General features: G+C 40.1%; 1 protein-coding gene across 2 annotated transcripts in view; it reads left to right on the forward strand.

The window, feature by feature from the left end:
• The window catches only part of cep192 (centrosomal protein 192), a 146,364-nt gene that overhangs the window by 88,810 nt on the left and 40,539 nt on the right, over positions 1–17,015 (forward strand). For both annotated transcript variants that reach the window (XM_061881703.1, XM_061881704.1), the window contains 6 exons: positions 3,258–3,488; positions 8,678–8,803; positions 8,967–9,095; positions 9,180–9,243; positions 9,628–9,767; positions 14,250–14,342. In XM_061881703.1, coding sequence (XP_061737687.1) covers positions 3,258–3,488; positions 8,678–8,803; positions 8,967–9,095; positions 9,180–9,243; positions 9,628–9,767; positions 14,250–14,342 — 783 coding nt within the window. The remainder of the gene's footprint in view (positions 1–3,257; positions 3,489–8,677; positions 8,804–8,966; positions 9,096–9,179; positions 9,244–9,627; positions 9,768–14,249; positions 14,343–17,015) is intronic.

A 17,015-nucleotide genomic window follows, 5' to 3' on the forward strand; every position in this document is an offset into this window, starting at 1 on the left:
CGTTAAAAGTATATCAAACAAATCTTCATGCTTCTTCTACTCTGCTCCTTTTGTACTGAAGTGTATGCCACTTTTGTCGTCGTCTTTTGTAAAATCTTGCATTCTTCCGCACTTCTTGATACCTCTCCGGGAACTCTGAAGAAACGTTTATCCTTCTCACAATTAGAACAGTTCGTACAGCCGAAAACAATGCAAGCATAAGGTTTTTTTCTTCAAGAAAGGCTAAATGACACCTACTACTCATTGAGAAAAGACGCTACCTGACCAATAAACCAAACGTGAACTCATTGAAATCCAAGCAAAACAATATGAATGAGTTTTCTTGGCATCACAACAGTCCTGTGCTCTGGGAAGATAGGGTTAGGATGCAAAAAGAACCAAGAAGAGCTACCTCTGCAGGGCCTGAGGAATTTAGTGGGGGGCTTCAAAAGAGTCGTAACTTTTAGACACAGAACAGGCCATTGCAGTAAAGAGAAGCAATACAACATAAATCACATGAGGACTGCCACTCTGACTAAATTAGATTACTAAAATATTAGTTTTGCCACATCACCAAAAACAGCCAAAGGCATTCATAGCTGAAAGTGGACTAGACAAGTAAATAATTTGATCACTCCTCTTACAAGTAATTAATGGTATCTGCCACCCTGCCCAAAGATAAATCCTCAGAAAGACCAAATAATACTGGAAACAATCCCCAAATTTTTAGATTGGTGTAAAACCTCAAAATAAAACAGATAATTTGGATATCGATACTGTCAATGTTTGGATGGATCAGCTCTACTTAACATTGAAGCTGGAAAAGAGGAGTGTCCAAAAAATGTGTCCATGGGGCCATGTTCAGCCTGCAACTAGTTTTTATTAGCACACATTCTGAAAGTGAAATTAATTCCTACTAATTAGGTGTATTCAATTTAACAATACCAACTTTTGGCTTTGTCCCCTTTAAAACAAAAGTTAAGATAACGTTTTTTTTATTGTAGCAATCTAAGCCATTCCTTGTCCTCCAGTATTATCCTGCGCCGATAATAATACTAAAATACAACATTTAGTTGCTGCCGTGGAGGTGAAGATTAATAACTTAGCGTCTAGGACAGGGGTAGGGAACCTATGGCTCTTGAGCCAGATGTGGCTCTTTTGATGACTGCATCTGGCTCTCGGATGAATCTTAGCTGATATTGCTTAACACGATAAGTAATGAATAATTCCGCTGGTAATCCATCCATACATCCATTTTCTACCACCTGTCCAGTTCGGGTTGCGGGGGGGGGGGGGGGCTGGAGCCTATCTGAGCTGCATTCACAGTGTTAAAAACAACATTCAAAATATAAAACATTCTCAATCATTTTAATCCATCCATCCGTTTTCTAGAAGTCCCATTCATGGTAAGAAGTTTTTTATTTATTATTGGTTAGCTTCAGAATAACAGTGTCATCAAAAAGAACAAGAGACTTATTATACTCTAAAAATGCTGGTCGTACTTAAAAATGCACGCATTTAGTTGTATTCAGTGTTAAAAAATATTGTGTGGCTCTCACGGAAATACATTTTAAAATATTTGGCTTTCATGGCTCTCTCAGAATAAAAAGGTTCCAGACCCCTGGTCTAGGACAGGGGTGGGCATTACGTCGATCGCGATCGACTGGTCGATCTCGGAGGGTGTGTCAGTCGATCTCAAGCCAGGCATTAAAAAATAGACATAAAAATGAGCAATCATCAATCACACCAAGACTTCACTTTCGTCAGTTGTTTGACATTCTCGGCACCCGAGGATCTTGTGAGATGACGCTGGCTGCTGCAAACTCATGTTTAAGAAAAAAATCACTAACAGGGCGGACGCAGAGAAACACATTTTATATCTAGAGACAAAACTCTAAAGACCGACTGCACAGTTCCTGTCTTCACCATAAAAGACCTGTTTCATCCTGCCTGTGCTAACAAAATAAGAGTCTCAGAAAGCTAGCGTGCACAAGCTAGCAAGCTACGGAGTTTGATGCCAATGTATTTCTCCCCCGCCCTCAGCGACCGCTTTCTCACTTGCTTGCCCACCCGCACACTCACTGACGTCACTCACCTGCTGCCAGACATTAAAGGGCCACACACATATGCTACTCTCATAACAAAGTGTTTAAAAACGAGTATGCAAGTTGGACAAATGAGATGCCAAATCCAACCACTTTCATGTGGTATTGGACAGAAAGGAGGACTTTTTTTTTTTTTCCTCCATTTGAAAATGCGGACGTTATCAGCACCACTGTCTGATTCCAATCAATGCAAGTCATCAGAATCAGGTAATACACCAACTTATATTCTTGTCTTCATGAAAGAAAGGAATCTATGTGTGTTAAACATGCTTGTATTATCATTAAACACCATTAACTTGTTAACAAAAATGTATCTTTCATAAATAAATAAATATAAATTATAAATAGGAATGAGGTAGATCTCCTCGACTTGGTCAATTGAAAAGTAGCTCACCTGCAGAAAAAGTGTGAGCGCCCCTGGTCTAGGAGGACATGAGCTGTGCTGAGACAACACGTTTTATGCAGCTTGCGCTCTAATTCAAGCCGGTATTCTAGCCAGACACGCACCCTCCTGGTATTGACAGATCTCCTGCATGTGTTTTTGTAAAACAAGAAATGTTATTCTGACTGCCTAAGCATGCATCCCTTTTGAAGGAATCTTTCACGCGGGCACAATCTTTTGCCATGTAAACACCGGGACACAGCTGTGGTAGAGATCATTATTAGCCAATCTCCCATCAATTGAAAAATTCTAAAATTGGCATGACCCACACACAAGATCAGGATTGAGACATATGTGAGAAAAAAATGGTTTAGGATACAATAATTATAAAGCTAAAAAAGTCATTTTCTATTTTTACTATTGATGTATGAATAAATGTGTAAATTAAAAACAACTACGAAAACAATACGTATGCGGAAATTAACAAAAACTAAGCAAATGTAGGGTACAAATATTTCAATACATTTGCAAACATGAGAAAATATATTTTTGTCTGTTATTATGTCATGTTGTGTTTACAATCATTCCATTGTTATGCCAATTTGGATTAGGGCTGTCACATAACAAAATATGGGCAAAACAAAGTGAATCACTTTATAGCTTAGCCAAGAACATCAAAATGGATATGGTGTTTTTGGACGTTAGGATTCTACAACCATTTCAGGAGAGTGTGCATAAATGTCCTTAAAACATTATAACATTTTTTTTGCCTTCTGTGTCAATTTCTACAGGTGGATAGTTTTTCTTACCAATGGCTGATTGTCAAGAATAAGACAATCATTGGCCCCAAAAGTACAGAAGAACAAAAAGTGTTGTTCATTCCTCCAAAGGCTGGCATCTACCAGTGTGTCTTCAGTGTTTGCTCCTGGCCTGCGTCGGCTAACACACAAGTGGCTGCCAGGGCCACTTTATTTGCCAGAAGGGTGATGCTGGTTGCCATCGCACAGAATCCTTCCATAAAGGTAAGCCAAATATGCATTGTCTTCCACCTTAACCCATTCTACTAGTTGGTATGAAAGATGTGTGATGCTATGTATGTTACATTCTAATTTCCGGACTATAAGCCGCACCCACTAAATTGTAGAATGCATTTTTTTTTCAATATTAGCCTCCCCAGACTATAAGTCATAGATAAATATATACGTTGTGAAGTGAGTAATTTACAAAGAAATACATTTTAGTGTCTTTACTGAGGATTTTGTGAAACGGAAGCAATACAAAAAGAATGCCATTGTAAATTAATACTAATGCATCCATCCATCCATCTTCTTGTCGCGGGGGCAACAACCTAAGCAGGGAAACCCAGACTTCCCTCTCCCCAGCCATTTCGTCTAGCTCTTCCAGGGGGATCCCGAGGCGTTCCCAGGCCAGCCGGGAGACATAGTCTTCCCAACGTGTCCTGGGTCTTCCCCGTGGCCTCCTACCCTACCCTAGGGAGGCGTTTGGGTGACATCCTGACCAGATGCCAAAACCACCTCATCTGGTTCCTCTCGATGTGAAGGAGCAGCAGCTTTACTTTGAGTTCCTCCCGGATGGCAGAGCTTCTCACCCTATTTCTAAGGGAGAGCCCCGCCACACGGCGGAGGAAACTCATTTCGGCCGCTTGTAACCGTGATCTTATCCTTTCGGTCATGACCCAAAGCTCATGTCCATAGGTGAGGATGGGAACGTAGATCAACCGGTAAATTGAGAGATTTGCCTTCCGGCTCAGCTCCTTCTTCACCACAACGGATCGGTACAACGTCCGCATTACTGAAGACGCCGCACCGATCCGCCTGTCGATCTCACAATCCACTCTTTCCTCACTCGTGAACAAGACTCCTAGGTACTTGAACTCCTCCACTTGGGGCAGGGTCTCCTCCCCAACCCGGAGATGGCATTCCACCCTTTTCCGGGTAATACTAATGCAGATGATCGTAAACGTGTTAGCATATTTGCTAATGCTAATAATTTTAGCTTCATCACATTACCATAACACGCATGAAAACACTCCTACAGACCACAGACTGGGGACAGTTTAATAAGTAAGAATTGTTTAGTTGTATTTTAAAACTTTGTTTGGGGTGATGAATGAAGAATCCAAACAAGTAGAAACATAGTGGGCGATTATAAGACGGAATGACACTTGTACTTCCGGTTCAAAGCTTTAAACAGCAGGAAACACTGTAGATATTTGCCCGGTCGCACCTGCAGTAAGCGAACACATCCACAAGATAGAACCATAGCACAAACAATAACACCATTTCATTGTCTTTGCATGGTTTTTATGGAAACTATTTGCATTATTGTCAGCGAAGAAAAATCCATAAATAAGCTGCACTGTTTTATAAAACAGGGTTCAAAGCTTTGAAAAAAGTAGTGGCTTATAGTACTGATTTCACGATAAATGCAGTATTTTACAGGCTTTTGCTAGCTTGTTACCGATAGTGAAACGAAGAAATATTTAGAGTTGAAGCACATCATTGGACTTTATTGGAGGTTTCAGTTCTTTCAACAACAGACACCCTTGTCCAAGCAACCATACAGGGATTGATCAGACCCTGACCTTTGTCCAAGCAGTGCTTGCATACAGATCTGCCCAAATGAGATATGAACAGTATCATGTTTCTGTTGTAAACAATTGACAATAAAGAATCTTTGAAGTCCTTAAAATAGTTGTCAGTGGCGGAAGTAAGGACAGCAGTACATTGAAGTTTGACAATCAAACAGTTGTGTAAAGCAACTCGGCGTTATCTTTGACCCAATTCTCTCATTTGAGTTACACAAAAAAACTGGCTTCTTTTATCTCAGGGATGTCGCTAAAATGTGTCCCGTTTTGTCCATCACTGACGCTAAGATCATTATACATTCATTCGTTATATCCGGTCTTGATTACTGTAACCAATTATTTTCAGATTTTCCTGTGTCCAGCATTAAAAGATTACAGTTGGTACAAAATGCTGCTGCTAGACTCTTGACTTGCACAGGAAAGTTGTATCATATTTCGCCTATACCGGCCCCCCTGCACTGGCTCCTAGTACACTTAAAGTGCGGCTTTAAGTTTTTTTCTACCTAAAATATTAAACGGTTTGGCACCATCTTATCTTGTTGATTGTATAATACGCCACGTTCCATCCAGTAATTTACAATCCAAGAATTGCGGCTTATTAGTAATTGCCAGAGCCCAAAAATATTTGCAGGCTCAACAGCAGGGGTGTCAAACTCATTTAACCTTAGGGGCCACATGGATGAAAATCTATTCCCAAATGGGCCGCAATGGTAAAATCATGGCATGATAGCTTGAAAATAAAGACAAATTATGGTTGTTTTACTTTGGCCAATTCCTTATTACAGTTATTGATTAGTAAAGAGATATATTATGAGACGTTACACTAATTTGTTTTGATTTAAACATTTTTTTTTTTAAATAGATAGATCCCTGTTTAGACAAGTTGATCTGCCGCTTTTCTGCACAATCCACTCTGTCCTGCCTGGAGTGGACACCAGGTGGCCACGCTTAATTTCTGAAGAGATACCAATCTGGAGGAGGTGTGAGTTGACTTGAATTGAGACCCGAGATTGACCACTTATTGGACCACGCTTACCTGCACAGCTCTAAACATTTGGATGAGTATGGAAGATATACTCTCCCCGGGACTTTCTGTTGGTTTCTCTAAGGACTGGTCTCTGAGTTTATCAATTTAACAACTAAGGAATTTAAATATGGGTTAGTGCGTCTGCCTCACAATACGAAGGTCCTGAGTAGTCAGGGTTCAATCCCGGGCTCGGGATCTTTCTGTGTGGAGTTAGCATGTCCTCCCCGTGAATGCGTGGGTTCCCTCCGGGTACTCCGGCTTCCTCCCACTTCCAAAGACATGCACCTGGGGATAGGTTGATTGGCAACACTAAATTGGCCCTAGTGTGTGAATGTTGTCTGTCTATCTGTGTTGGCCCTGCGATGAGGTGGCGACTTGTCCTGGGTGTACCCCGCCTTCCGCCCGATTGTAGCTGAGATAGGCCCCAGCGCCCCCCGTGACTCCAAAGGGAATAAGCGATAGAAAAATGGATGGATGGAATTTAGCCATTAGATAACTGTAGTACTGTACCCCTTTTGACATCCATTGCATCTGGTCACCATGGTAGGGGAGTCCTTACATCAGTGATCCCTTCTGAAGGTTCTTATTTTCACTTATCTGTTTTGTTTTTTTTTTAACTTTTTTTTTGCTTGAATGGAGATTCAGATAAGAGGATGTTATTTCCGTTTGTTAAGCCCTTTGAGGTACTTGTTTAAGGGTTTTACAAAGTTTGATTGATTAATAGTCAGGTTACTGTTACTGTGGGCTGACAAACTCCTGATTTTGTCAATCTCTCTGTTGACTTGGCTATCATGTTCATGGCAAAGGCAAAATGTATGGCTAAACGGTAGGGGTGTAACGGTACACAACAATTTAGGTTCGGTACGTACCTCGGTTTAGAGGTGACGGTTCGGTTCATTTTCGGTACAGTAAGAAAACAACAAAATATAATTTTTTAGTTTATTTATTTAACAAATTTGTAAACAATGGCTTTATAATTTTAACATTGGGAACACTATAATAATTCTGCCCACTTTAATCCACATTAAACTGCCTCAAGTTTTTGCTTAGATTAAATAAAATGACAAAATTCTTTCTTCTACATATAAAAAGTGCAACATTAAACAGTTTCAAGTCAACTCATCAGGCTTAATTTATTACAGCATTTGGGAAGCCTGTAGTTGACTTTTATTATGTAAATGTTATATTTGTATCAACATGTGATAGCAGGGACCCTGCCATTCAAAACTAGGCTGCTACATTACTAATGATTTATGTAACTATAGCTGAAAAAATAGCACAACAACAAGAGGAGAGACTATTCATCCCTGTACACCATGGAGTTCAATGAAATAACAGACAGACAGGGCTTTGCTGCCCCTAACACACACACACACACACACACACACACACACACACACACACACACACACACACACACACACACACACACACACACACACACACACACACACACACACAGCAAAATGAGCTAACGTTACGCTAAAAGCTAACTAGCCTTCACCTCATGCCAGAACTGCCAGCGAGCTGAGCTGCAGTTTAAGTTTCTAGAAAGTCAACGGGCTCATAGTGATGTTTAGAAAGTAGTTGACTTGGAAGTGTTTATTATTACTTGGGGAGAGTCCGCTGCTCCCCTGCTAAACTCATATCTGCTCAACGCTGAACTTAGCATTGACTCCATGCGTTCTGAATACGCACTGCTGATTGGCTGTTACATCGCTCTGAATACGCACTGCTGATTGGCTTTGTACGTAACCAATCAGATGGTTGTGTGGGCGGGACAATGCTTGCTGCTGAGACCGAGGCGGAAAGCAGAGCAGCTTGTGAAGACTTTCAAACAAGTTCGGTACGCCCGGGTGCCGAACCGAAACCCTCGTACCGAAACGGTTCAATACAAATACACGTACCGTTACACCCCTACTAAACGGTGCTGGCTGATTTGGGTGCGGGTCTGATGTACCTGACCCAGCAGTGACTCTGAAATGAAACTGATACAAATGCAGAATAGGGTCTGTGACTGTGCTGGAGTCATCAACATGGCAGTATTGATGTAGCTGATTTTCAGAAGGATCATAGTTTGTCGCCAAAAGGAAATCTTGCCCTTGACACACCCTCATGTTCTTACAAAGGTGTTGCAGGTGTTGCTTTCTACGCTTGCACACAGTGGACAAAAAGAACACTGCTGTCTGGGACTGAAGTTGTTGTGGTTCCCTTTAAAACCTCCTGAGGTTGAGGGGGTAGCATTGAGTATGTTGAGATTTGAGTAGCCATTTAAATTTCATGTTAAAATTATGTACAATTTTAGAGTGTATTATGATTGTGTGGATGATAGATGGAGTGTGTGGAGGGTTATTACAGATATTAGATGCATAAAATAATCGAATATTCTGAAAAAAAAAAAAAATAGTGTCACTTGTTTGGTGGTAGCTGAATTTCCACAAGGAATCTAAAACGTCAACATTTTTAAAGTCTTTTTATGAATGAAATCTATTTTCAAATTTATGTAACTAAGTTCAATAATGTGACATACATTTTCAGCACTGACTTGTACATTCTAAATTTATTTCTGTCCACAGGTTGAAGGAGGCAAATCCGGATGCTTGAATTTTGGTGATCTACCGGGAGGTAGTTCCGCATCACTTCCTCTGAAAATCATTAATACTACTGGCGCCACTGTGCCCATCAGGCTGGTCATCAATGCTGTGAGTCCACACACACACATACACACACACACACATTCCCACAGCTGCAAGGCTACAGCCAAAGGATATCAGCATGTGAGTGAAGATTGAACATCTGTGGTGTGACTTCAGTCAAAATGTTGCAAACTGAGTAATCAATTGCTATCTCCATGAATTTGTTCAGACGGCCGCATCTTGGCGCTGCTTTACATTATCAAAGCAGCCTGTTCCCTTGGCATCTGAGGCAGCACCCATACCAACACAGACCTCTCATTCCATGCTCAATCATGTCATGCACGCCAGCCATGGAGACGTGAGTGCTTTTCTTGCTTAATCAGCATGAATCTTTCAGTTCATGCAGTGTTATAAAGAGAACTCTCTCAATTTTTGGTTGTAGAGTCCAGAATGTTTCGTGGTTTGGGTTCACTTCAAGGCTTGGCAAAAGTACACTTCCTCATCAGGTACTTATTATTTATGTAACATTAATATATTTGTACATGTGTTCATATTGTGTTACTGCTAACAAGGTGTGAGGTCTGCCTCCCTTTGGACACACCAGATAACTTTAGTCCAGGCATAGCAGCTAAAAAAAAAACAAACAAGTTTGTCATCTTTCAGGATCTTTGGGAATGCGTAAAATGTTTTCTTCTTCTTATCTTTTAATTTGTTTTGGCATATTGACACACAACTGCTGTCTTATTATATTTTGATCAACTGAGAAAAACACTGACAAACTAACTCACCTTTTTTCTGCCATTTTGTCGTTTTGATTCTATGTGTTGGTGCTTAATATGTCTTCTTCTATCACATATCTTACCGTTGACAACCCTGTTTGTGCTCTTCAGAGGGGCTGGGTCCACCTGATGAACACAGTGCCCGCATAGATATTGAAGTGGACTCACCTGGTGTTGGTCATCTGATCCAGAGTGTTCCCATCAGAGCTCGCTCTGGAACTGCTAATGTGCATGCACCAAAAGATCTGCAGGTACAATAGTCAAGATAGGTTATGTGTTTTGAAAAAACATCCATCTCTAAATCCTCATTGAGCTTATTACTCCAGAAAGAACATGAAGACCTTCAAGTTGATGATATTCAACTGGTTACTTTAGGATTAGTAGTGCTGCTCGCAGGCTTGTGCAACATTTCTATCTGGTATTTAAATTCTTTGGAAAAAAGTTAATTAAATTAGCTAAAACCCTTCAGAAGTTCAATGAATTTCATTGCACCTCAGAGACTTTAACAAAGGTTTTGGCTTAAAGGGGACCTATTTTGCAAATCCAACTTTTCTTACCTATTAGTACCAGTTCTTGTGTATATGGGATACGTCCTGAAAAATGTGAAATCAAACCATTTAGGCATTGCCGAGATATTTATAAAAAAATATCTTGCCTTCCTTCATACTTCCTTCAAATGAACCGTTTGGATTTTTTGGATTATTGACATTTTTCCTAAGGTGTGACGTCATTGTTTATCTTAATATGTGTCAGACCTTTTTGCGAGTCTGCCGTTTTTATTAAGTTGTAGTCCAAAGTTGTAGTAATAGGTTCCCTCTTTTTCTCTACGCTCTTGTTATGGGACAGACTGGCTCCTACATGCACGGGCATCCTCTGCTGCTGCCATTTCTGATACAAAGTAGCGTATAGTTCAAATTTATATCTGTCAGTAGACTCCATGTGGGAGCACAAAAATCTGAATAGATTGTCAGAAAGCGGCTTGAAGATGATCAGTAAAACAAATGTCCCTTTTCCGGAAACCGCTAGTTCCTACAACTAAAGGTTCCTGTAAAGTGTGTGATTTGTGTTTCCACTGCCCTTCAGAGTTCAGGGAGTTTATACAAATCAGGTTGATAACATATGGAGGAGTGGTTTATTATATTTCCACACGATACCATGTAAATAAACACATTATTACGTCACAGTACTTTTACTACAGAGTAGGTCAACAAAATATAAAGCAATAAAATACAAAACAAGATGATTTATATAACACAGTCTACCGAATTGTTCATAAAAAGTCAAACTTTTGTCCGCAATGTCCAACAGTCAGAAAGTCGTCCTTTCAGTAAATGATAAATTCATGAGTAAGGTGTTTTTTGTGGTCCACTTCAGCTGTAATTAACAAAATATAAATTATGAATATCAGTGTGTATCTGTAACCGACAACACCAAGCTTGTTAGCATTAGCATTCTGTTCACTCGGAGTGAGGCTAATCACTATACAAAGTAAATAGTTCATATTTGATATTATTTACCTTTGTTCACTCGTGTACTTCCGCTCGTGTACTGCCTCCTTTTTTCATATTTAGCCAACAAACTCCATACAAAGTAAATAGTTAATATTGGATATTATTTACCTTTGTTCACTCGTGTACTTCCACTCGTGTACTGCCGCCTTTTTTTCATATTTAGCCAACAAACTCAGAGTACAAACCTCTGAGGTCGTTGCTTCGAGTCTTACTTCATACTCTACCGTAAGTTTGTTTAAAAGAGTCCATTAGAGCAGTGGTCCCCAACCTTTTTGTATCCGCGGACCGGTCAACACTTAATAATTTGTCCCGCGGCCCGGGGGAGGGGGGGTCCTTTTTTTTTTTTTTTTTCTTTGTCATGAAAAAGGGAAGTTTTTGTCATGAAAAAGGGAGGTTTTTGTGGTTGGTGCACCAATTGTAAGTGTATATTGTGTTTTTTATGTTAATTTTATAAAAATAAAATATATATATATATATTTTTAAAAAAAAATAAAAATGAATAAAAAATTCACCGCGGCCCGGTGGTTGGGGACCACTGCATTAGCGCATTAGACTGCATATAGGGTTTAAAGACTACAGCTGAGTAAAAACACGACAAGATCAGCGTTCTTCAGCACAAAGATGCCCCATAAAAGATGCTTCAAGTGTAAAGTTCCTTTTGTTCTTCTTTTTTTTGTTGTAATAGAAAAACACAAGAAATAAACAAGTGGTTAACGCATAACTTTACCCTGCAATGGCAGTTGTGTTTGAAAAATACATTTTAGGAATGACACCAAAGGTGTTCAACCAATTAGCGTTCGACAGCACAGCCCGCCCTCATAAAGGTTCAGGGTAGCTTTGAAAAGTCCCACCTTGCTAGGAGGAACTCTAAATGGTTCCTGAAGAACTAAATCTACTACCTTGCTAATTTTTGGTGGAAATACAGGGGGAACTTTCCTGAAAAAGTTCCTGCCGTGGAAAAAGGCCAATAGTCGATGCAAAATGTTGACCAAAGAACCATCATTATATGTTATGTAACTGTAAGGAAGTGTTTTGAATGTAACACAAATCACACTATGATCCCTTTTTAAATATCGAAAATACTAAACACAAATTTTAGAACTTGAAAATAATTTTTCCACCATTTGAAACATGACTTGAAAGTTATAAGACACCAAATGTAATAATGTTTCTTTGAAGATGTTTTTATTCTTTTATTGTGGATGAACTGTGTTTAAAACGTGTACAGGAGGTTCGTAAGAGGAATATTTCTATGACATACTGTAGGTTTAACGGTCATGTATGCAAAATTCTGCAGTACAGTAAAATTATCAATTGGAATTTCAATTTGTCGTCCTCTTTGCAATCTCATATCAAATTCATTAAACTGAACTGCACTTTGGAAGACATTCTCATCCAATCTAAGTTAATGCCTTTTTGATGCAACTTGAAACAAAGTTAATGCCAAACTAATGGATTATAATATAAAAAATGCAAGTAACCCTTTAAAAATCAATAAAAATATTTGACAGTGCTGTGGTATTATTTTAACATTTTGTACCAGTGTAATGGTATGGTGAATAACTTAATTATCTTCAATAGGTAAACAAACAAAAATAAAGTGTTACTATATGCCCACCTCCAAGTCCGAGTCCATGGTTCTCGCCCGGAAAAGGGTGGAGTGCCATTTCCGGGTTGGGGAGGAGACCCTGCCCGAAGTGGAGGAGTTCAAGTACCTAGGAGTCTTGTTCACGAGTGGGGGAAGAGTGGATCGTGAGATCAACAGGCGGATCGGTGCGGCGTCTTCAGTAATGCGGACGTTGTACCGATCCGTTGTGGTGAAGAAGGAGCTGAGCCGGAAGGCAAAGCTCTCAATTTACCGGTCGATCTACGTTCCCATCCTCGCCTACGGTCATGAGCTTTGGGTCATGACCGAAAGGATAAGATCCCGGGTACAAGCGGCCGAAATGAGTTTCCTCCGCCGTGTGGCGGGTCTCTCCCTTAGAGATAGGGTGAGAAGCTCTGCCATCCGGGAGGAACTCAAAGTAAAGCCGCTGCTCCTTCACATGGAGAGGAGCCAGATGAGGTAGTTCGGGCATCTGGTCAGGATGCCACCCGAACGCCTCCCTAGGGAGGTGTTTAGGGCACGTCCAACCGGTAGGAGGCCACGGGGAAGACCCAGGACACGTTGGGAAGACTATGTCTCCCGGCTGGCCTGGGAACGCCTCGGGATCCCCCGGGAAGAGCTAGACGAAGTGGCTGGGGAAAGGGAAGTCTGAGCTTCCCTGCTTAGGCAGTTGCCCCCGCGACCCGACCTCTGATAAGCGGAAGAAGATGGATGGATGGATATATGCCCATGACATGTAGTAACAATAATTTAATGGGTTATTATAGAGATATACTGTACATGGTGATTCAAAAAGAATACGCCAAAATGATCACTATTTCAAAAAACTTAGCTTGAACACGTGTTGTAGATATTACACCACAGCTGTTCAATATTCACTCCCGTGTTGGAGATAGCTTCCAGTATTTATTTCATGCTTTACAAGTGCTCAGTATGGCAGCACGGAAAACATCAAGACGATATGAGAATTCCTCCCAAACGCGTCCCTGGATGTTGCGACCCACCGTGTTGATTTCTGCTGTTATTTGCCATTTTGAGGGTAAATGAACACGTGGTCTTCCTACAATTGAACGGCGCCAAAAGGATTACAATAAAGGTTGGATAACTCCTGTATCAAATGAGCACCGATTGTCTATTACCATGCTCCAGAACTGAATAAATGCGATTTGGCGTATTCTTTTTGAATCACCCTGTATTATTAGACATTGCACAATTTTATTTTTTTTTTGTTCAGATAGGTACAGCATATATTGACATACAGTCGGGTCTTGATGAATTTTTGCCTCATTCCTAAGATATTCCTGTGTGTGACTTGATAATTAAGGTTGGTTAATATATTCAGGATTAGCTACTGTGTGCTCAAACAACCACCAGGTAACTCTTTCACTTTGTCTTTACATCGAGGAAACGCCATTCATCAGACCCACTGTGGGCCTACGTATGATTGTTTTTAGCGTCTGAAATGTACAAAATGTATCCAAGTGTTCTCCATCCATTCATTTTTATATGTGCAACTTTCACGTGTGTTTGTGTGTGCACGTTTTAAAAGCCAGGCTGCTGAGAAATAGTAAGTAAATAGTAATTGCAGTTGGTTTGCGTGTGTGCTTTGTTTTCAGACGGTGTGCTTGCAGGCTCCACTGGGTAAATGTGGTCAAACAACTCTGCCATTGAAGAATGCAGGAAACATTGATGTGCAGATGAAACTCAAGGTTCTTCTTTTTTGTGTGTTTTGTACTTGTATCATACTGGATTAGATAGGTTTGAGTCATAAACAAACAAGCTTGTATGTAATACTCTGGAAAAAATAAGGAAGTCAGTGAAGATCTAAAAAGGAGAGTTGTCGATTCTCTCATAATTAAGTTATTTGGTAACATTTCTAAACATCATCACTTAACATAATTGAACATACCCAGAATTATTTGGATCTGTCAGCAAGGCACATTTTGCTGGAAGATATAATGTCCCACAATTTATTGCTGATCAGCGATATTATTGTCAACATTATTTTGAGAGATTTAGCACTCATGTCATCATAGTATATGATAATAATAATGTAAGGAACCATTTCAGTGCAATACACTTTAATTAGGGTCCGCCCTGCAATGGCAAAGGACATCCATGTCCTTTGCCATGCAAGGACCCTATTGAATCTGTAACGTTTCTTATTAGGGTCCGCCCTGCAATGGCAAAGGACATCCATGTCCTTTGCCATGCAAGGACCCTATTGAATCTGCTGCGTTTTATTATTCTTTCTTTCTTTCTTTCTTTCTTCCGCACCGTCGCGCCCCAATTTCACCCTCTTAACATATTTCAAAACTCACCAAATTTGACACACACGTCGGTCTTTCATGCCTTCCCAACATATTAGGGAGCCAAACCAGAAAAATCAAAATTGCGCGCTAGCGCCCCCTGTGAAAAAAAAAAAACATACTGCTTGTAACTTCCGTTAGGAATGTCGTAGAAACATGAAACGAAAACCTCTGTGTAGGTCTGACTTAGACCTACATTTCATAATAGTATGTTCTCGGGCAAAAATCAACAGAAATTTTGCAAAAACCCATTCAAAGCAAAATTTTTACAAAAAAATGCTATTTTTGCCTCTTTGAGCTGTAATTTGACCCCCTTAAAATGCTTCAAAACTCACCAAACTTGGCAGACACATCAGGACTTGCAGAAATTGCAATCTAATGAAAAAAAAAAAAAAAAAAACTCAAAATTGCGCTCTAGCGCAATTTTTCAATAAAACACAGAAAAAACTGCTTCAAGGAAGAAACCACAGACAAAACTGCTTGTAACTTCCGGTAGGAATGTTGGAAAGACATGAAACAAAAACTTCTATGTAGGTCTCACTTAGACCTACATTTTAATAATTGACAGCTATCAGAAATAATCAACAGGAAGTTGGCAATTACCCCTTCAAAATAAAAGTTTTGTAAAAACCCGTCACCTTTTTCAAATCGAAACTCCTCCCAGTGCGTTTGTCGTTTCGGCTTCAAACTCGCACAGGAGAGAGATTGAACCCTTTTAAAAAAAGTGGTCGGACAAAGTTGTGATAAGTTCTAAGGTTTTGATTTTACGCGCCTTCAAAGAACCCCTGCGCAAATTTTCCAAAAAAATATCATTTTTACCTCTTTGAGCTGTAATTTGACCCCCTTAAAATGCTTCAAAACTCACCAAACTTGGCACACACATCAGGACTGGCAACAATTGCGAGCTGATGAAAAAACCAAACCCCAAAACTCAAAATTGTGCTCTAGCGCCCCCTAGGAATACAACACAGACAATACCCTAATTTGACCCCCTTAACATGCTTCAAAACTCACCAAATTTGACACACACATCGGTATGGAGCGGCAGACCAACTTATTAGGTAACCAAACCCCAAAAATTAAAATTGCGCGCTAGCGCCCCCTAGGAAGAGACAAAAAACAGACTGCTTGTAACTTCCGTTGGGAATGTCGTAGAGACGTGAAACAAAAACCTCTATGTAGGTCTGACTTAGACCTACATTTCCAACAAAACACTTCTTTAGCAAAAATCAACAGGAAGTGGGCAAAAACCCCTTCAAAACAAAATTTTCGCTAAAAAAGTCAAATTTTGCCTCTTTGAACTGAAATTTGACCCCCTTAAAATGCTTCAAAACTCACCAAACTTGGCACACACATCAGGACTGGCAAAAATTTCGATGTAGTGAAAAAAACAAACCTTAAAACTCAAAATTGCACTCTATTGCAATTTTTGAATAAAACACAGAAAAAACTGCTCCTAGGAAGAGGAAACAGATCAAACTGCTTGTAACTTCTGGTAGAAACGTCGGACAGACATGAAACAAAAACCTCTGTGTAGGTCTCACTTAGACCTACATTTTGATAGGTGGCATCTTTCAGTTAAAATCAACAGGAAGTTGGCAATTACCCCTTCAAAATAAAAGTTTTGTAAAAAGCCGTCACCTTTTTCCAGACAAAACTGCTTGTAACTTCTGTTAGGAATGTCGTAGAGACATGAAACAAAGACCTCTATGTTGGTCTGACTAAGATCGGGACTCGGGACACGGCGGCGGCGGCGGCGGCCAACGGCGGACCCGACCAACGCTGCTTGCAGCTTTAATTATTATTATTATTATTTTTCCGCAACTTTGAACCCTAATTTGACCCACTGACCATGCTCCAAAACTCACCAAATTTGGCACACACATCGGTAAGGCTTGCCAAAAACACGTATTAAGCAACCAAACCCCAAAAATGAAAAATGCGCGCTAGCGCCCTCTACGAAAAAAAAAAAACAGACTGCTTGTAACTTCCGGTAGGAATGTCGTAGAGACATGAAACAAAATCCTCTATGTAGAACTGACCTAGACCTAAATTCCCCATCAGAAACTCCTA

Source organism: Nerophis ophidion, linkage group LG21, assembly GCF_033978795.1.
Source record: "Nerophis ophidion isolate RoL-2023_Sa linkage group LG21, RoL_Noph_v1.0, whole genome shotgun sequence".
NCBI classification, from domain to species: domain Eukaryota; kingdom Metazoa; phylum Chordata; class Actinopteri; order Syngnathiformes; family Syngnathidae; genus Nerophis; species Nerophis ophidion.